Here is a 21,700-nt window from a genome sequence, read left to right on the forward strand (position 1 = left end):
TCTCTCTCTCTCTCTCTCAGCTTTTATTTCAGTGTCAGGTGAGTGTCCCCTCCACCTGGATGAGGTGCGTCATTTCCTCACACTGTGTCCAGAGCTGTCCATGGGCTGGTTTGAGGAGGGCCGGCTGGTGGCTTTTATCATCGGCTCTCTCTGGGACCAGGACAGACTCACTACAGTAAGACACCCTGCACCTTTTCAATTCATCATGTAACTCTTCAAAACGAATGTGTGTTCTGTAAGGATCAGTAATTATGATCTCTGACCACCACAGGACGCACTGACTCTCCACAAGCCCTGCGGCTCAACCGTCCACATCCACGTCCTCGCTGTCCATCGCACCTTCAGGCAGCAGGGCAAAGGTCCCATCCTGATGTGGCGTTACCTGCAGTATCTCCGCTGCCTTCCCAACGTGCGCCGAGCAGTGCTGATGTGCGAAGACTTCCTCATTCCCTTTTACCGCAAGTCAGGCTTCAAGGTGCTGGGGCGCTGTGCCATCACCGTGGCCAACCTTACCTTCACAGAGATGTGGTACCCCATCAGCGGCCACGCGTACATGCGGCGCAACAGTGAAGCAATCCGTTTCCCTCAGCATCCCTTGACTCTGCCATTGACAAAGACTGGTGAACACGTTGATGTATGACATGTCAGTGAGATGAGATGTCTGCACAGGTTGTCTTTCAGTTAAAATCAGTGTTGTACTCTTTGTAGGACATGTCAGAGGTTGTTTTTTTCAGTTTTCAGTGGCTGCTTACTCTGTTCTGTTGGACTTTTTTTCTTCTAATCTCATACTGAAGCTCGTCAATCAATCTTGTGTGAAATGATTTATTGTGTACAATAAAAACAAGAATGTACTATACTGTAATGTGAATTATTATATGTACTCAAGTTCAATTTGTTAGACTCTGTCCTGTGAGAGGACTAGAGTAGTGTGTTGAACTATTACAACTCTAAGTGGAGTTACTTTGATGGTGTGTTGCATACGTGGTAGACCTTTGGATTTGTTGCTGTATCTCCTGCTTAGCACCTTTCTGGGCTTCCCACAACTATGGACTGACGTCAGCGACCAGGCTTTAGCCGCTCAACCACAGCTTCTACAGCTCTATTAGGGGGCTTTAGCTGTTGTAAACGCTGGAGGATTTAGAAGGGGATCCACTCATCATTTAGTCTGCAGATCCAATGACCTAACTTAAACCAACATGTAGATTTTGGTGATGAGATGTTTGAGTCTGTGAATCCAGACTTTGTATTGTGATGTTTTGTTTCATATTTGTGTCTGTTTCGGTATTACACTTTCAATAAAATGTTTTATACTATTTTTTAAGATGAATAATTCATGTTTTTGATTTGGTTTGTTCTCTCAAAGACATATTAAACATTTTTCCACAAGCTAACACAAAATAAAAGTCTTGTACCCACACTGGTTGACAAGTTCATTCAATGAAACATTCCCTTAAACATTTTATTATCACTGTTATTTAGAATGAGAGGCTCCTAGCCTTTCTGTGGTATAATGTCACTACACTGTCTGTCTATGCCAGTATCTTCAGCTCTCTCTGAACTGTGCCTCTGGACACTCGGGCCAGTCAGTGGGAACCCTTATGCTCTTGAATGGAGCTTTAATCCATGACACAGTCACCGACTCACGTCTAATCCACTAACGTGCCAGGGTGAGCAGCTCCCGCTGCTCTGAAGGACAAACTCGGTACTTAGGGGTCACCTGGACCATGACCCAGGACTCCAATTAGCACCAGCACACAATGAGGAGGGTTAAGATGTTTGGAGTGTGATGCAAATACTTTTATATTAGCAGCAGCTAATATATGGTGGCAAAGACAAAAATATGTATTGTTCCCCCTGCCCCTGAGGAAAAAGCCTCTGACACAATAAAGTATGTAGCCCACCTAGGGAAAGTCTCCACTGCAAGTGAAAAATTAACTGACAAAATATTGTATATTTTATGTGTTGTTTCTAATGTAGCTAAAGTAAGAGACTGACAAATGTAAAATCTGTCAGTACAGTAGCTTACATTTACATTAAGATACACCAGTAGCACCAGATCAGTGCTACTTTCTCTTATTCATTCATTTTACACATTAACATCCACCGTCAGACGAGGATCACTGGGTGGGGTATTGATCGGGGTATTTGAGATTTGATCAGTACCTCTGTTACATGCAGAAATAAAGCACACATGAACTATGTTTTCTCTCAGGAATCTAAACTCTTTCGGGTTAAAACTGGCTTTGTAAATGTCACTGGTCACGTGGACTTTGTGGAGGTTAAGTTTGATGATAAAGAAATAAATTGCATTTTCTCCTACAAACAGGAATCTGCAGAGTGAAGATAGCTTGCAGCTTGATTGGTTTCAAGCTGATGCAGCCAGCTGGTTTTGCTTCTTTAGTTGGCTGTCAGAGAAGTCTGAGCTTTACTGGAGTTTATTTTTCAACCAATGAAGAGCAATGAGGAAGTTTTTTTGTGTGTGCAATGAAGTTGCTTTACATTGGTAAATTTAACTGCAGAATTGTCAGGAGTTGATCAGTGCATGTATCAAGATGCAGACTTATGTGGGCTATCACGGTTATCATACTTTTTGTTCTTATGTGCCTTCATGTATGTTTCTATTGATACCATCAATTTCCAGTGGCAATAATAAAGTGCCTGCCTGACTCGTTTCGTCACTGAAAATTGTCACTGCTCCTGATATTGTTGTATGAAGAGGGAAAATACAGCACAGTGCTCACTGAATAAGAGTGCTTTAAATACTAGTTAATATGGCATTGGCATAATTGCAGGGCAGGCGTACAGGAGGCTTCGCTATCGGCGTTTATAGAGAGGGTGAATGAGAGACAAATGTGTAAATGCTCATTGTCAAAGCTTAAACCATCAGCTGCAGTCTAGTATTATGACAATAATAATCCAGCAAAACAGAAAGGAGCTGCCAATTACCATGTACATCACTCAGGCAATGGTCCAGTCAGTGCTAATGTGCTATTTGTGTTTCCATGTACTGTATGTGATGTTGTCATTTAGCAGGCTTTTTATTAGAGAGGTAGTTATCACGCATTCACTCACTGTAGGTCACTACTCCAATGATAGAAACTGAAGAAACATCCCAGAATCCAGAATTTGATTTCCGCCAGTACACATTGCGGTCAAAACTTATATATATATAATATGAGGCAAAAAGTACACAATGCAAGCTGGTTTTATCATTACAGCATCATGTTTTCAAACTTCTTTAAGTGAGATAATCATCAGGGAACATCCTTCACACCCAGAGTGGGGCCACTTCAGCCTCCAGACAGGCTCATGTGCAGTAATCCCGCAAAGTCCTTTCAGTCATCAGGTAATCTGGCAGGCAGACATGCTAGCACAGGCCACATATTCCCACATCAATGCCATTTACTGTTAACCTCCACTGTGTGGCATGTTAATGCAACAATGTTGGCATGTTAATGTCTGTAGTCGGCAGTCTTTTATTAGACACATGCTTCATCCATGTAGACCCTGAGTGTGACCTCACCAACCTTAACACACTGCGTGCTCGTACGTGAGTCATGTTTAATCTGTATCCTTAATCCATGATTTCCAAGCATATGACTCGCAGGGGCTTAAGAGCATTGCATACTTAGTACAGCTGTGTTGCCATTAGATAAAGTATTAGATACAACAGATGATTCACTGTCTTGTCGAGCAAGCTATTTCTGGAAATGGGAAGATATGTGTCATAAATTGTATATCCCCCATATTAATATTAAGAGCCAAGCTCTGTGATTCTGTACTTATAGGAACAGCAGTGCTTTGAGCTAAATGTTAAACATGCTAAACATCAGTATGCTAACATGCTGAATCTTAGCAGGTTTATTGTTTACCATGTTCACTGTTGTAGTTTAGTGTGTTTAAATGGTAACATTTGTAAATTATGACTAAACCACGGACTAAACAGAAGCGGAGGCTCATGGGTCATTAGGATAATTTTGCAGATAACTGGTCATAAATTAAGGTATTGGATGAAGATGTGTACTAAATTTCTCAACAATCAAGGAAATACTTTCCCTCAAAACCATACATGTCAACCTCATAGTGCCACCATGAGGAAAAGTCAGGAGATTACCAAAGTCATTATGATTTTTTCTCTGGGAACCATAAAGATCCGTACAACATTAAATGTAAATCTATCCATCAGTTGTTGAGATATTTCAGTTTGGACCAAAGCAGTGGACTGACCAATTGACATCTCTTAAACTATGCTGACGTCAGAATGAAGATCGTCATATGATCGTCAACATTGTTACAAGTAGTGTGAATACCCCTTGTGTAGTCTATGAAATGAATGTTCTCTATTTATATATATATGTTCTTATAATTCAACTCTCAGTATTTTAAATAACAAGACAGAAAGTGAGGTTTGCAGAGTTTAATAAACACTTATGAAGGATTTAGCTTTAGAGTGCTGAAAAAACAATTTACCATATGAAACAAACATTACCCTCATTTCTACAGCAGACCCAAAATTAGCACTGAAAAAACAGATCCACATGTACAGTTTCACCAAAAGTGTAGTTTTTTGACTGAATGTATGAACATTCGATTTTTATCTTTACGTGTATCAGTTAGCTTTATCATACACCCACTACACCAAGTGGCTCCAGCAAATAAAACATCTTAAACTTCACATCTAAACATTGCTGTAGGGGGAATTGAACCGATAGTTTGAGTATGAAGGGGCATTTGAGGAATCAGTGGAGGCTGCAGGAAGCAGCAGGAGCCCCGTGCTGATGTCTTTCTGACAGCGATCCATTGCCTGCTTGTATGTGATCTTTTCTTTAGTGATGGGGTCTACCAACTCTTTTGTGAGGGAAGCCTCATTTTGCAGATGATCAGCAGTTGTGCTGTCAATCAGATTGGCGGCGAGAGCTTCTTGGACAGTGAGGCGGCCGGCTTTAGAGGGATCCACCAACCCACCAGTCAGGTACTGCGCCTCCATGTACCTCCTGGCATTTTCTTTGGGAATATACCCTTTTTGTGCAGCTGGTCCCACTGCGAGCCGCTCTTTGGTCACTGGATCCTCGACTCCAGTGAAGGCCTTCTGGGCATTCAGAAGCTTGTACATGTGAACCGTGTCAATTAAACCATGTTCAGCTGCCTTGTGGACAGACAGTTTGTCCTTTTTGGCAAGATCAATGATTCCACCAGAGGCTGCTTGTGCCTCCAGCAGCTTCAGAGCTGTGTCAGTATCTATGAGTTTGCGGGTCAGGGCGCTTCTCACAGACATGCGGCTGTCAGTGGTGGTGTCAAAAATACCGGAGATGGGGAAATGCTCATCACCCGCTGAGGCACTTAGGTTGTTCAAACTGCCCGCTGAGGCACTGAGGTTGTTCAAACTGCCACTATGGCGAGTGTTGAGGCTGGGGTAGGAGGACCTTAGGGAGGATGGCATGGTTTTCAAAGGAGAGGCTGGCATGGGTTTGATGGGTGATTTTGGGGCTGTTACTGGAGGTATGTCAGGCATTTGTCTTTCCCCTACAACAAGGAGGGCAAACTCTGTAATGTTCATTTTCCCTTCCTTGTAGCGCATCACTTCATACTGAGTCAAGCGCCCCTCCCTGAGAGCATCCTTGACTGAGTACTGCTTCCCACTTTTGCGATCCTGCAGAATTGTTGTATCTCCATCTGGACCTGTTTTAGAGATTTCCTCCCAGTCACACTCCAACTGTGACAGGTGAATGTAATGGTTGCGATCAATTAGCCCCTGCACGTAGGCATCATAGGGAGACATGTCTTTACCAGTTTCTGGATCCATGATGGTGATCTTCGTAGAAAGATTTGTCTCTCTGGTGTGAGTTTCAGACTGGTCATCTTTCTTAATGCTGTTCAGCAACTCAGTGATGAGTATTTCTCTCTGGTGTATTTTGTCTTTTTCACTCAGGATTTCTTTCTCCAGCCGTTGCACTTCAGAGGATGTTTTAAGACTCCTCTGCCGTGCAGTCAGGTTTCTCTCACTCACCAGCTTGGACTGCTGCTGGAAGGTTATACTGATGTTCTGTCTTTCAGACTCTATCATTTTGAGCTGTCTGAGGAGATCCTCCTTCTCTCTGTTCAGAGTATCCCTGTTGGTGATGAGAGCAGTCTCCTCCTGAGAAGTCACAGACTTCGATGTCTGCAGATGGGTCATTTTGATGTTGATGTTCTGAATGTTATCCTCCTGGTCACGCCTGCGATTTCTCTCCTGTGTTACTAGCTCTCTTAGATGTTCCCTTTCAGCCTCCACAGCTGGGTCTTTCTCTACGCGAATAACTTCTCTGTAAACAACCTTCTCAACTGATTTCTCCTTTTGCAGAATTTCCAACTTGAGCTTCAGGTTGCGGATTTCTCTCTCTAGACGATTGATATTGGTGCCCTCAGTCTCCAAGTTGACACGTACACCATCAGTTAGTTTTTCCAGCTTAGGGTCCCTCTCCACTTTCAGGACCTCCTCAATGACAATCTTTTCCTCAACGGGCGGAGGAGAATTTTCGAGTTCAAGAATGCGAGATTTGATCTGCCTGAGCTCTGACTCTACTTGAATCCTCTTCTGACGATCATCCATCTGAGCCAGGGTACTCTCTTTATCTTGAACAAGGGCTCTAAGCTGTCGGACCTCTAATTCAAGCTTTCTACGGGCTTTCAATTCCTCATCCAGATTCTTGTTCAACTTGTCATGCTCCAGCATTTGCTTGGGGTCCTTCTGAAGACGCACCACTTCTTGCATTACAATCTTCTCCTCTGGTTTCTGCCTTTCAAGGACAATGTATTGGTTTTGGAGGTCAAAGAGACACTCCTCCACACTGCGGCGTTGTTGAATCTCTTCTCTTACATTCCTTCGAAGTCTGTCAGCCTCTTTCTCAAGAAGAGGATCATTCTCATATTTGATGAGCTCTTTATTGACTAGCTTGGTCTCCACTTTGGATTTTTCAGCTTTCAACTCATCTCTTTCTTTACATAGGCGGGTCAGCAGCTCGAGGGTGGTGTCATAGTTGACTTGCAGACGGGAAACTTGGTTGCTTAGCCTTTGCAATTCCCTGATGACCTCTGGGCTTTTCTCTTCTTTGATTACCTCCTGAGTCACCTCCTTGTACTCCACTTTGGGTTTCTGAGCACGCAGGGTAGTCAGAGTCGTTATCACTGTGTTGATTTCTTTCTCCATGTCTGTGCGGTTGCGGCTCGATTCCTGCAGCTCTTTTCTCAGACGCACCAGTTCGACTTCTGTCTCAGGATCAACTCGGTAGATCTCATTGATGACCTCCTTGACCTCGACTTTAGGCCTGAGCATCTCCAATTCACCGTAACGTAGCTGAAGGGTGGTCAGGTCTTTCATCAAGATAACATTCTCATCTTTCTCCTCTTCCAAGGCAATTCGTAGTTTCTTCGACTCTTCAAGCGTTTCTGGATCTTGCTGTACTTGCTTCACCACCTTGGAGACTATCTTGGGTTGGATAGTTGGAATGACCCTCTCCAGTGTGTTTATCTGGCTCCTTAAGGTAAAAATGCTATCATTGAGCGACTTGCAGTGCGATTCCTCTGCTGCAATATCATTCTGGAACATGAGAACAGCTTTCAGCATTTCTGGATCCTTTTCAAGCCTCACTACTTCCTTCTTGACAACCTTCTCTCTGATTTTGGGTTTTTGCTGAGCTAGAACCGTGAGCTCAGTTTTCACATGAACTGCCTCAGAATTGCTCGTTTGGAGCTCCAGTCGTATCCGATGCATCTCATCTCTAATCTTGGTGGCTTCTTTGTCAAGCTGCGGGTCTCTCTCATATTCAGTCAGTACCTTGGTCACCAGTTTAGGTTCAACTTTAGTCAGCTGTGTCTCCAGTTTGATAATCTTCTCATTTAAGGTTTCTATCTCTGAATGGGTTGTTGACCTGTTATATGTTTCATCCTGGATCCGACTTCTCAGGGACTGTAGTTCCACCTCCAGCTTGGGGTCACGGTAGTATTGCACCACTTCCTTCTCTTCCAACCTCTCCACTCCTCTCCTATTCTTCAATGACACAAACCTCTTACGGTATGTTTCCAGGTCTTTTTCAGCATGTAAGCGCCTGGCAACCTCCTCAGTTAATTCATTTTTCAGGCTATCACTCTCCTCCAGGTCCTTCTTCTGACTCTGTAGCTGCAGCTGCTGACTGACGACTACCTGACTAACTTTTTCTTCATTCTGGGCATGGATAAAAGGAAATATGAGAGTCACTTCAGAACAACTGACAACAATAATTTGGGTCAGGAATGATTCTACTATTTCTATTAATTATTATTGTTGTTGATGTTACTTTAATTACATAATATCATACCCTGGCCATTATGTTCTTAGCCGTCCCCAACTGGCTGAGCAGCTGGTCGTTTTCTGCAGACACCTCAGAGAAAAGGTTCAGTAGATTTTTCTCCTGTGGTAAAAGCAGAAGGCAAAATGAGTTTGGAAACTGAAGACTAAGTGTCATGAGTTCTTAGCTGTCATTAGGCAGTTGTGTATAACTGTACCTTTCTCTGTACAGCCTGAGCCATGGTAAAAGTTTGTTTCGTTGGGATCGGTTCGTCAACATCAACATCATCATCATCATCGTCATCATCGTCATCATTTAGAATGCCGCGGTAAGTGTTTGACTTAATCTCGTACTCCTGAGAGTAAATATATTTAAACATTGAAGAATTAAGTACTTGGAAGCACATAGGTAATTAACTGAATTTAAGTTGCAAATGGTATGTAGGAGTAATCTGAACTCACATTTAAGACACTATGTAGATCACGGGACAGAACCTTGACACGTTTTAAATCACCTGATTTCTTCTTGATATCCTCCATCACTCTCTAAACAAGACATGTAAAACCACAGCTGATAAGACGAAGCAGTGTTATGTCATTGTTGAAACAGACTTGAGTTAGTTTGTATATAGAAGTTGGAGACAGGTTGATGAAAGTAAAGAAACACTTCCACTCACCTTTTGAGAGTTCTCCTTGGCTGTTATCTGTACAACATTGTCAGTAGGTTTGATCGAATTATTGGGCAAATTGACCAAGAAGAAATCCAGTGACTGAACAGCATTCTGGAAATCTTGATTTTTATTGGTTGCATCTTTTACCAGAGCCGACCTAAAACAGAATATAAAAAACCCTCCTCATCACCAATGAAGTGTTGGCATTTTTAAATAAAAATATATTTGTTAGGACGTAAGAGAAGTCAGAAGTCAGCCACATGCAGTTACAACAATCTTTTTTTACTCACCGTTCCTGGATCTGATTTTTCACAGTCGTGTAACGATTCTGCAGCTTTTTCACCTCATTCTCCTGTCGGCGGATGTCAGGACAGTATTCACTGTAACTCTGCTGCAGGGGGCTGCATGCTTGCTCTGTGAAGTCCAAGTCTCTGCCTAATTGCTCCAACTCACCCTTTTTTGAGGCGACATCCTTACGCATAGCCTGTTTGACATCAGGAGTAGGAACAGAGATAAAGAAAAAAAAACACTCTAGGTTTGGATCTCTTTAGAGTATCACATGCTCTATCCCCTCACACTTGTATGAAATTGTTAATTAGTGATGTAACGATTGGTCACATCAATTTTGGGCTGGCCAAATGTTGTGTTGGTTATTTCCAACTTGGATCTTAGAGTAATAAACACCTAAATTTCCAGCACTGGCACAATTTGTGTGCAAATACCAATGTGCCCCATGCACCAGCACGAACAGTGAGCGGCTGTTCAGCTCTGTGTCATTTTAGGATTAGAAGAGAAATAGACTGAGACTAAGATTCTTATCTTTGTAGAGAACTTTGTTTCTTTGACTCAAAAGGGCAAATAAATAACAAATCATTATTATTATTGTTATCGTTATATATATATATATATATATCGGCCAAATTATTATTTTTAACATCTTTATTGGTGTTGGACCAGATTCCACAATCAGTGTATCCCTATTAAATATTTTAAAATATGGACTTTTTTGGTTGGATCATAAAGTACAACACCTGCAGCTGCTGGTTCCGACTCTGGAGTGCACTTGGTTTATCAAGAATGACGCCATCTTTAGCTAGCTGCTCCTCAAACCCAGAGACAATGCCGTCTACCTTCTGCAGCTGCTTCTCTAGGAACATGGAGGCTGTAGCTCTGGTTGAGAGGAGAGAAACACAGAAGGTTAAAACAAAATGAGAAATCTAGATATATTTTTTCAAACTAAAAATGTGTATTCATACATGTGCTTCTATATTATAAAAAGTATTTAAAAAGTAGATTAAAGAAAAACAATGTAACTTTTGCTGAAAAGCGGCACTGTGGCTACAAATGACAATAGTGGGACAATGCTAAATGCTAAACTACAGTTATGCTAAACAGGATGCTAAGCTATTGTCACAGTAGTTGAGAAGAGTTGAGGCAAAAATCCTCAGTATGTTGAATTGAGCTCATGTGTTTTATTGCTTATATATCAACTATATAGACAACTTTTAATATGTAAGATGAGGAATGGGTTATTTCTTCGCTTTAAATGCTTTTTTTTAATTGTCTTGAAAAAAAACTGCACTGTGCTATAATGTCATTCTGATCTTCTTACTTTTTATTATAAAGATCGATAAGGCCATTGATGTCATCAATCTTGTTGGTGGCAGCAGTGAGTTTGGGGGGAAGGGTGGAGGCAGTGGGTCCCAGGGGTTTCTTGGCCAGAACAGGCTCCATCTCCCTCTGGACCGCAGACTTCTCAGACTCCAGTTTTCTTACAGTCAGAGCAGATTTCTGGAGTGCAAGTCATATGATGTTACTGATCACAACTAGACGAGACGGACGTGTGAACATGCTGAGGACAACTTTTAGAAAATAAATAAATAAATAACGTAGGTCATATTTTTAAAGCATAATGTTGTTCATGTTCACCTCGTGCTCTTGCAGCCTTTTCGCCAGGTCTTCTGTGGGGTTGCGATTGTCTAGCGGGGCTCTGAGTCGACTCAGGATTTGTTTTTCGCTCTGATCCAGGGCTCTGTTGATCCTGTTGATCTCACTGGCTAGCTCTGCAGCTTTGGGATCCTCTGGAGCACTTTGTACAGCGACTGAGGAGGAGCAAAGACAGTCATTCTACAAAGAGAATTTAGACAAGACCAAATCTTCTCCAAATTTTCAAAAACATCTTTCAAAGGGAAAATAAAATGTTTTTCTTCTCACCTGCCTTCTGAGGGCGGACCACCTCCACCGTGGGGTTCTTCAAAGAGGACATGAGTGCAGATCTACGGCTCTTCAAGTCCCTCAGTGCTCCGTCCAGACTAAACACACAGACGCACAGTGTTTCATTAACATCTATTAAAAGCATTGTTGTACTCACATAAAAAACAATGTAAATAAAACAAACTGTAGGTGGTGAGTTTTTACCCTGTACCTGTTTACTTTCTCGAGGGCCTTAGCGTCAGGTGGTGGGATTATGAAACAGGCCCCTGGCAGTGTTCTGGTCTTCCCACTGCTGCTTTCAAACTCCCAGTTCTTATTATCAGAGTTGGACTGGAGGTTCAGCGTCTCACCCCGTCTCACTGCATCCTGAAATGGACAGAGAAGATAATCAAATAATGATGATGACAACAAGAATATTTTCCCTTTTATATTTTATATTAAATCCTGTAAATGATCACATCCTACCCCATCATCTGCCCAGTCACACAGGGACATTGCAGTGGTGGGTTTGGTGGGCCGGGTTCGGCGCAACTCGAGAGGCACAACGCTGCTGCTGAGCTCCCTGAGGGCAGCCAGGCGCTGCTCATTCCTCTTTACTGCTGGTTCATCTCCCTAAAGGTATTATTGAGTTAGAACAGGAGCAACGCAAGCAAACAAGGATATTATCATCTGAATTCATCTTCAACTACCAGAGGCATGTTCCAAGAGGCAGGTTCACTGGGTTATCAGGATGACTAAGTAAAACCTGATTGTGTAAAAAGATCAGGGCATTGTATGTAGAAAGCAGCTCAGAGTCAAATTTTGGTCTTAAATGCACCAGAGGTCAATTTTGGGACCATTCTTCAAGATCCCCTCTAGACATCTATTAAGACATATAAGCAACACGGGATAATATCATGCGTCTTTTTCCCAATTTTTTCCCCCAGGAACTATGAATATGCAAATTTTGTTCACTTCTAAAGTTTTCCTGCTGGACACAAGATGTCTCCTACTTCACTGTAAAGTCCATTCTCAGTGGATGTGCACTGGTGGCTTCAAGTTTCTACATCACACTGTACAAGTTGATTTACTGGACAGAATGACTTCCAAACTAATGGATGTAACAAATCATGCTTGGGTTTAGGCCCCGCCCCCCCTAAAATCAGATTGTTCAGTGAGCTTCAGGAGAACACTTTCAGCAGATGAATGTGAAAACATCCTTCTAGTGTCAAACTCTGCACAGACAGTATTAGACAGCACACTGTAGGAACAAGAAGAACAACATATTTTTGACTGGAGGAAGACATTTCCTAGTTTCTGAGTTTTATACAAACCAGATAACTCAGTAAATCTGCTTCTAGAAATAGACCCCTGCAAATGATGCAAAGGACTAAACAAATAAATGAATGAATGAACTCAGGAGGTGAAGCACCTGACACTTGTAGAACTGAACAGGGCACTTATTCCACACTTACAGCACAGACATCTTCATCATATATTAAACTGACAAAAGTGACATTTTGAACTTAAGATAAATGTATAAATCAAGGGATTATACATTTACTCCAACTTGCAGACGTATGACCTAAAAATACTCCTCCAGAGGTCACCTAACCTTTTGAGTCATGTTCTAAAAAGGATTTTAAAAATATGATTGATCATAATAAGAAATATGTAATATCTATAATGTGTAAGGGGTAGTTTTATCCTACTATTAGCATTTGATTTGTTACACCATCAGGGCTGCACACAACACAGATAATAATAATGTTGTTCTTATTTATTGATCCTTCCTTAAATATAACATAACATAATCATTCTCATAATCATTATTTATGGTGTGCAGACTAACTGATTAAAATGTAAAGATATATGTAAGAGAATGATAATAATTTTAGCCTTGCCTAATACTTATGGGACTCCAGTTTCTATATTTTTCAAGACTGCACAGAAACCGTGACATTAGAAAACACAGTTGTACCTCCAGTGCCAGCAGGACCTCATGGTTGCTCTTGTTGGCCAGAGACTTTGGGTCCAGAGTGGAATTGAGTCTCTCCAGGGACTCGGACAACGTCTCTGCATCCAGCTGGAACTGCATTGGACAAATATTTGCTTCTTAACAATAAGCTGTAGTGAACTGGTGGATTGGATAGAAGAAATATGACCACAGTCAGTCATTGTGTTTGTGGTCAGAGGCTCTCTACCTTCTTGTAGTCTTCAATGTTGTCCAGGTGTATTTCCTGTGCTAGACACAAGTTGAGGAAGGCCTGCCACTCGGCCTGCACGGCATCTCTGTGTGCCTGATGAAGACAATTCAATTCAACCTGATTATAATCTGTTTATTTCAATGAATTTGACCACAAGAAATCCCAAGTTATGACACTATCTTGGGCACTATGACGATTTATCACAGTTTTCATACAGTTTCTGAGGTCCACATAGCTGACATACGGCGTACCTTTATTGTTGGGCTGCCAGGGTGTTTCTTTTCAACAAGACGATCTCCTTCCTCCTGCAGCTTGTTGATCTCAGTCTCGTGTGCTAGCAGTCCATTATTTTTGAATTTCTGTAAATACAAAGAAACAACATAAAGTGAAATGAAAACGTGAAAATGTTTCAGATATTCAGATCAGATTCTACCAGCAGCTAAGCAGTTACTGTGCACCATACCGGTTACACCAGTTGGGTCCCAAGCTGGTGCAACCGGCCCCTAAAGGATTAATCTTGAAGCAGACAAACAAAGTTTTAATATTTGAATTTCCAAAAACCTCTCCACCCAGCACCTCCCTCTGACCACAAGATGACACAATGAAAGTCAGTAGCCAAGTCCGCCTTTAACAACAACACCATCAGGACCACATCGTGCTGTGGACGTCCCCTCACCTCATACTCCATGCGGACACCTCGGGGGTCGGACATGCGATCACTCCAGTCTCTCTGCAGGATCCTCTCCTGCTGGCCGGACAGGTAGACCAGCTCCTTACTACAGCTCTGCATGTACTCGTACAGAGAGGCCAGGTGGCTGCGTCTCCTCTGGGAGTTCTCCTGCAGAACGTACAGCATGCGTTCAAGACATCACTTCTACACATCCCCCTGAACTTAACTGAACTCCTGACAGCACACATTGAGTTAACGGTCAACAGTCAACAAGGGCAAAAAAACAACAACTTACAAGCAGATTAGCATATTTCTCTTTGAGGGCGGCGTACTTCTCCTGTGAACAAAGAAGAAGAAGGTAAATGATTCATTCGTTATATAGTCCTGCAGAGTGCCTGCATGTGTGGTTCTGTGCTGTTACCTGTGACGTGGTGGAACCGGGCTGTAGCTGGGTGCTGTAGGCCTCGATCGCCTTGTGCAGAATGTTATGTGCTGCAATCTGCTTCTCTACGTCGGCCAGGTTGGGGCCGTATGCCCCTGTATTTAACTGTTTCTGTAAATCACAGCATTACAAACCTGTGACGCTTAAAGATCATGGGGATGTTTAGCAAATAAACATTGACTCAAAGCTCAAACTGACCAGTTTTTCATCCAGCAGAGAACCCCAGTCGATCTTTTGTGTTGGCCCCAACACTTGCACCGGGTTGTACAGGTCCCTGTAGACGGCACAGTTCTTTGCCCAGCGATCGTGCAGATTGCTCACACTGATAAAGGGAGAGACAGTTATTTTAGTCATTGGCGAGCAGACAGGTGGAAAAGAAACTTTGTGACCAGCTTATCTTAATGGCATTTAAAGTATCAAGTTTTAGGCGTGTCTGTTAGCATAACTAGCATTTGTTTGTTGTCTGTGACACTCCAAATTAAACTCACTCTCTCTCTATCTCAGGAGCCTGCGGGTGCTGCAACTTCTTGGACTTGTCCACGTCCATGAAGAGTTCCTTCAGCAGCCCCTCAGCCTCTGCCAGGTTGTCTGAGTTCTCCTTCTGGTGGAGCAGGGGCTGATTCTTCCCATAACGCTCTGTGTCCTGCAAAGGAGTCAAAGGAGCGTAAGATAGGAACTTTTTTGATTTATAAAAAGGCTTTATGTTAATATTTAGACATCGTTTCCAATACAAAAGAAAGAATCCAGTGTGAATGTTAATGTTATGCGTTAATGTTGTGATCTGTGTCTGGTTCAAGTCTCGAGTCTCCAGGTCTGGTGCATGTGGACTTCTTACCACAGCCAGCAGCTCCTCTGCCCGCAGAATATTCTTCTCTACTTGGTCTGCATTCTTCTGCATACGAGAAATCAGCACCGCCAGGTCATTGGCCTGACTCCTGGGTGAAAACACAGAAAGATGGTGGTCAAAACTGTGCAGAATCTCCAGTTATGTTGTTATGGTCCAATCAGGACCTGGTTAGTAAAGTGGTGAGGGAAGTGTTGAGATCTTTTTTTCAGTGAAGCAGCAGTACCACACTGTAGAAATACTTAATTACATGTTAAAGTCATAATTTAATTTAAGTAGAAGTACAAAGGTATTAGCAGCTACATTTATATAAAGGTGTAAAAGTAGAAGTACTCACTAGGTTAAGAGTGTTATATTTTTGGATTATTATTAATAATAATACTGGTTGAGGTGGAGATGATTATAACTGGTAGTTCAGTCTATAAATCGTTTTTTAGAGGCTGATCAGATGTTTTGTGTGTGATCAAAATAACTAGAGCTATCATAAATGTACCACAAAATTGTATTAAATGTAGTTAGTTATTTCCCACCACAGGGTTAAAAATGTATATATTTATTTTGTACTTTAAACTGACAATGTTACTTTTGCTCTTCGTGTAATGACAGGACTCAGATGTGAACATAAAAGGCTTTAAAAGCATGAAAGAAAATTCCTTCACTGGCATGTCGCACATGAACACTTTCTGCAGACCTGTTTGTGCTCTCTGGGTGTTTGTTCTGTCATTCCTTCTCTGCTGTGATCTGAAAGCCAACTATTTATTGTGACACACCCAGATCAGGACTCAGGGGACACACTGTAGAGGGGTGTGGGGGCGGAGGGGGGAGTCAGGAATGTCGTCAGCGTGTGATACCGCTGAGACTAACGCGTTATACCACACTGTTCAGCTCTTATCAAATGAATGGAGTCATTACTCTGCAGTGGGGCTGTGGCAGTTGTAGTCAGACATTATGGCTCGTAGTAGGCGGAGTGCTGAAGGATAATTATTTACTGAAGTGAATTATTTTTATTGCTCCCAGTGGTGGAATGTAGATTTACTCAAGTATTGTACTTAAGTACAAATTAGAGTGTAACTGAGTACTTTCTTTTCATGCCACTTTGTACTTCTACTCAACTACACTGATTTACAGGTTTAATTACTAGTTATAAACTTAATCATGATCAATAAGTCAAATGACAGAAAATGTATTATTTTGATTACGGTTAAGGTCAGAAGAACATCTTGGTTTTAGCTTCTGAAATGTGAGGATTTAACTGATTTTCCATTTAATTATTTAGAATTTATTCTAACAATTTTGAACTTTGGACAAAAGGTCACTTTAGGCTCTGAGTAATTGTAACAGGTGTTTCTTGTGTTTTTTTTATTTATTTTACAAACCAAACAATCAATCAAGAATATATAATGACATGACATGAATCCATAATCAAAATAATCATAAATAATAATAATCCTCTACTAACTAGGTAAAAATTTGCTCCACTTCAATCAACTGCAACAGTGAAATTGTTCTTTTATATTAATGAATGAGTAATAATAATCTTCCTGCTTAATTTTGATACATTGAATAAATTTTCCTGATTATATTTACATACATTTATTTAAGTAACATTTTCATAGCAGGACTATTACTTGTAACAGTATTTTTATGGTATCGCTCTTATCTCGGCTGCAAAGGTCCCACATGTGGGTAACTCCACTCATCACTGACAGCTTCGTTACAAACACACAGTGCAGTTGAAGCAGAGGAGTTTCTTACCACAATCATGAATTATCAGACCTGTATATCAGAAGGAACAGGAATGCACGCAGGCACCACTTTACACACTGACTGACTCACTCGCTTCCATTGAAACTCAAGTGTCACTGTGGTGATTAGGACAAACAGACCTAGCAACAGAGAGACCCTGCCCTGCCACTCCCTCAGCCCTTCCTGTCTCCTGTCAGTAACAATCTCCAGCCTCTGGCAGCTTGGCACACCCCGCTCTAATGATCAACCGTGTGTGCCCCCCCCCACCCCTCTGGGTGACATGTTGCACCTAGAGGGGAACAACACCTGCTTGGTTACTTTGAGAGGAGTGGGGTAGAGGTTGCACAATCTCAAACCTCTGGGAGTCCACACATTTATGGCCATGTGTACCTTCATAAAACATGATGGATGAGTCAACTCACTCCTCTACTCAAACAACCACAGCTTCCACTACAATGACAACAAGCCATAGAGCTTTAAAGGCGCAGTGTTGACCCATCAGCTTCATGAGTCAGAACACTGGCCTATTGAGTGGCACCAGATATGGATTACGTGAGTCAGTACACTTTGATGATACACCCTTTGGGCAAAGACACAAATAAATGTGGCGTGGTTAAGTACAGGAGTCAGGCAACACTCAACACAACATTGTAACTTGTACGGGACAAGACATCATATTAATGGAATGATTATGAATGAAGGACAGTATCTAACACATACAATGTATTTTAACAGTCAGACCGATGTTGCTTTTATGTGGCAGCAGGAGCACATTTTATTGTCCAGGGACATAAATCAACTCTCTCCTGTGCAAACACAAATGGGAGCATGGTACAACAATGCAGCATGAAGCAGATTTCAGGTCAGCCCTTCAGGAGAAACAAGCAGTGCCAGGCAGCAAAGAGAGGACACAAAACAAGGGACAACATAAGACTAGGAAATCTGACACACACACACACACACACACATAGAGGTAGGTGACAGAACTCACTTGCTGATCTTTACAGGACTGTATTCCTTTTTCTTCGACATCTTGGGAGACCGTTCAGGCCTGTTTCTGTAATCTGAGTCCGAGTGTGTTCCTTCCAACTCACTCTCTCCTCTTTCCTCTCTCTCCTTCTTGTCTCTTGTGGCGTCTCCCACCCCCCCACCACCCCAGTTAAGGAGCGTCCACCTGTCTCAGCTCCTCCCAGCCCAGCAGGTGTGTCGTCAGTAAAAGCAGCGGAGTAGCAGACCGGGCGGACCTGTTCCACGATCCCTCACAGCCCTCGCTCTGAGTTTAGATTCTAGGAGCTCAAATGTGTGGGGTTTTTTTATTTGCAAAGCATGATCAGGGAACAGGAGATCCACCCTGAAAGAGCCTCATTATGCTCTTGAGTTTATTACACCAGTGGGTTTTTCTAACTCTACACACTCACACCTGCCTATAGAAATGGTCTCTGAACCTGATACAGCTACAGCTCTGTTATCAGCTCCATGTAACACACAAGACATGGCAGTGCATTATAAAGCACTCACTGTTTCAATATGTATGATTGTGGTGGAATGTAGCAGAGCAGCTGGATCATCAGGTTCATTTAGACATGAACAGTGCTGCACCTAAGGATTATTATCATTATCAATTAAGCTGTTTCGTTTCATTCATTTCAATCATTTTCTTGATTAACTGATTAATTGTTTGGTCTATAAAATATCCACCAACCAAAGATATTCAGTTTACAACTCTCTAGAGAAACCCTAAAATATTCATATTTGAGAAGCCAAGAAGTGGTAGGAGAGGCAATCAAGAAAGAACAACATGAGTTAGTTCCTCTTTTTGTGGCATTAGTGAAAGCAGAGTATGGGCTGACTTTAGACCATGGCCATGAAAAGTCTGAATTATTTTAGACAATGTGGTGTTCAGTAATGATAATAAATTTCACTACTATTTTTGTGAGAAATACTGAACTGAAATTAAGTATCTTGTTACCAGTGTAAATAAAACATTTAAAAAAATCTAATTTAGATTTGTATATGTCTTATCGCTATTAATGACATACGGGAGTACCAAAACAAATAAATCTATAACTTATTCTTATTAAGTGGGTTATGATCTGTACAGTATCAGAATAGTAAAGTACAGTAGCTGTTAGTCAGTGTTAGCCGTTATAACACTACAGGAAAAGGTTTAAATTGTCTTTGAGATAAGAGTATCAGTAACAAACCCAATGTGTCTTCATTAATTGGCAGATTAAATTACTATGCAACCTCAGGGGTTGAAACCCAGAGCATATTCATTTCCTAGTATCAGTTGTTATCACACACACACCCTGTAAAATTACCCCTGAAGCAAATGAAGAGTCAAGGTCTAGTGTGAAAACTTCACCTGCTGCCAAAAAGAACAGAAAAAAAAGTGTGATAAAAAAGATGGTATGCAAAACTACAGTGCATGTACAGTCTTCATTCAGCACAAAACACAAACACGCTCTATGCTCACAATAAAATGGGTTGTGGGAGTTGGAGGCATCTTAAACCATGTCACTTTTTCACGCCTCAGCAGGAAGAACTTGGTTAAGCATGCTGCTCAGTCTCATGCTTGCAGTGGGTGTGTCTGACACACACCCTACTCCTCAGGACAACACCCACATACCTGTAGGGCCAGAGGGAAGGAACCCAGCTCACACAGACAGCAGTGAGTGACAGGACAAGAAAGTGGTGATGATTGAAAGGCGACACAGGGGTAGTCTCACCAGGCCTCGACCTTTGTCCCCAGCAGTACTTAAAGCAGCTATAATCAATACTTTTAATAACGATATACAGCGTATTAGATGACAATGTGTGAAAAGGGTCTTCGAGGAGTGAGTTTCAGCTCATTGTTTTATCGGTGTGGCCCACAGCTTTACTGTTTTGGTTCACTCTGACAGCTGGAGACACTCCAAGTGAATGATAATGTTGCTCCATATGTGCAACTGGACATATACAGGGCATACAGAAAGTATTCACAGTGCTTCACTTTTTCCACATTTCATTATGTTACAGCTTTATTTTTTCCTCAAAAGTCTACACACAATACCCCATAATGACAACATGAAAAAAGTTTTTTGTTAAATGTTTGCAAATTTGTTTATTAGAAAAAAGAGAACAAATATAATATGTACATAAGTATTCACAGCCTTTGCTTAATATTTGTTGTGGCACCCTTTGGCAGCATTACAGCCTCAAAGTCTTTTGGAATGTGAAGCCACAAGCTTCAGGCACACCTATCTGTGGCTAAGTTTCGCCCCATTCCTCTTTACAGAATCTCTCGAGCTCCATCCAAGGTTTGGATGGGGAGCGTCGGTGCACAGCCATTTTCAGATCCTCCAGAGATGTTACAAGGGGGATTCAAGTCTGGGCTCTTGGCTGGTCCCCTCGAGGAGCATTCAACAGAGTTGTCCTGAAACCACTCCTTCGATATCTTGGCTCTGTGCTTAGGGTCGTTGTTCCTGTTGAAAGATGAACCATCGCCCCAGTCCTGAGGTCAAGAGCGCTCTGGAGGCAGGTTTTCTTCTAGTTCCTGCCGCTGTCTCGGAGGTCACAGTCATTCCTTCGACTTCATGGCTTGTTTTGTGGTCTGACATGCACGTTAACTGTGGGACCCTTATAATTAGACAGATGTGTGCCTTCCAAATCATGTCCAAGCAACTGAATTTACCACAAAAGTGACCAAGTTAAGCTGCAGAAACCATCTCAAGGATGATCAGTGGAAACCAGAATGCACCAATGGTTCAATTTTGAGCTTGATCGCAAAGGCTGTGAATAGCTGATGTAACAAGTGATTTCTTTGTTTTTAATTTTAATACATTTGCAAAAATCTCAAAACAAACTTTTTTTAAGTTGTCATTATGGTGTAATCTATGTGAGAATTTTAAGGGAAAAACAATGAATAAGCTGTAACATAAGCAAAATGTGGAAAAAGTAAGCACTGGTGAATGACTTTTGCAGATGCACTGTAAATCCAGCAAATGTTTGCATATTAACTTCTAAGGTGAATATATTTAAATGGTATCTTCAGTAATTGCAGCTTTAATATGGCACACTCTACAGTTAGTAATTCATACTTAAAGCTGGCAGTAAGCTAACTTTTATTAAAATACTGTGACAGTGTACATGAGACACTTGCCATTAGATATTTGACCAACCTATGAACTCAAGACTCAAGAATCATCTATTCTTTCTCTGCTCTGATTGGCTGTTTTGGTTCAGGCCGGTGGGGTTCGTGTAAATGCCATTTAGGAGGCACTAAGTCTCATTTCTTATGCACAGATGATCTCCTCTCCCCATACGACTGTACGTGAACAAAGCAAGGTTTTCAGCAAAATGACAAAAATGGTATATTTTATGAGGATTACCTACTGCAGCTTAAGGTTATGTAGAAGCACATATTAAACCAATTAATGCAGAGTACCTACTTAAATTAATATTTCAAATATCACACCAAAGTCCCAGGCTAGCCTCCGTGTACTGTAAGCGTGTTGAGTAGTTGGACACCATAATGAACAAGGGTGCAATGTAACGGCGAACATCCGCTCACTACTTAACAAAATCAATCAAAATGCTAACAGTTACATCTGAACGTTATAAAGCTCACCAGAGGTGATATTAGA

At 41.7% G+C, this 21,700-nt stretch overlaps 2 protein-coding genes across 2 annotated transcripts in view; one reads left to right on the forward strand and one right to left on the reverse strand.

Annotated features, from left to right (window-relative positions):
- LOC118322724 (serotonin N-acetyltransferase-like) overlaps positions 1–1,210 on the forward strand; it is a 2,404-nt gene extending 1,194 nt beyond the window's left edge. The window contains exons 3-4 of the mRNA XM_035654488.1: positions 21–175; positions 272–1,210. Coding sequence (XP_035510381.1) covers positions 21–175; positions 272–640 — 524 coding nt within the window. The 3' untranslated portion in view covers positions 641–1,210. The remainder of the gene's footprint in view (positions 1–20; positions 176–271) is intronic.
- Positions 1,211–4,408: 3,198 nt separating this feature from the next.
- evplb (envoplakin b) lies at positions 4,409–18,197 on the reverse strand. The gene is made up of 22 exons (XM_035654484.1): positions 18,067–18,197; positions 15,321–15,420; positions 14,974–15,128; positions 14,684–14,807; positions 14,465–14,596; positions 14,339–14,380; positions 14,050–14,211; positions 13,625–13,732; positions 13,371–13,466; positions 13,148–13,258; positions 11,653–11,799; positions 11,399–11,553; positions 11,188–11,285; positions 10,903–11,075; positions 10,586–10,764; positions 10,005–10,143; positions 9,264–9,457; positions 8,980–9,130; positions 8,765–8,848; positions 8,521–8,658; positions 8,334–8,426; positions 4,409–8,200 (listed from the first exon to the last, which is right to left on the reverse strand). The coding sequence occupies exons 1-22, from the start codon at positions 18,105–18,107 to the stop codon at positions 4,679–4,681; spliced, it is 6,144 nt and encodes a 2,047-aa protein (XP_035510377.1). The 5' UTR covers positions 18,108–18,197; the 3' UTR covers positions 4,409–4,678.
- Between the last annotated feature and the right edge of the window lie 3,503 nt (positions 18,198–21,700).

The sequence above is a fragment of the Morone saxatilis genome, unplaced genomic scaffold (assembly GCF_004916995.1).
Source record: "Morone saxatilis isolate NCDOM2014 unplaced genomic scaffold, NCSU_SB_2.0 Contig14, whole genome shotgun sequence".
In the NCBI taxonomy this organism is placed as follows: domain Eukaryota; kingdom Metazoa; phylum Chordata; class Actinopteri; family Moronidae; genus Morone; species Morone saxatilis.

Excerpts from the sequence above, each read along its gene's own strand:
- evplb (XM_035654484.1), bottom strand. The coding sequence starts at position 18,107 with ATGTCGAAGAAAAAGGAATACAGTCCTGTAAAGATCAGCAA. Across the intron at positions 15,129-15,320 it reads CAGAGGAGCTGCTGGCTGTG|GACACAGAGCGTTATGGGAA; the intron begins GTAAGAAGTCCA and ends ACTCCTTTGCAG. Across the intron at positions 13,733-14,049 it reads GTGTCCGCATGGAGTATGAG|AAATTCAAAAATAATGGACT; the intron begins GTGAGGGGACGT and ends TTGTATTTACAG.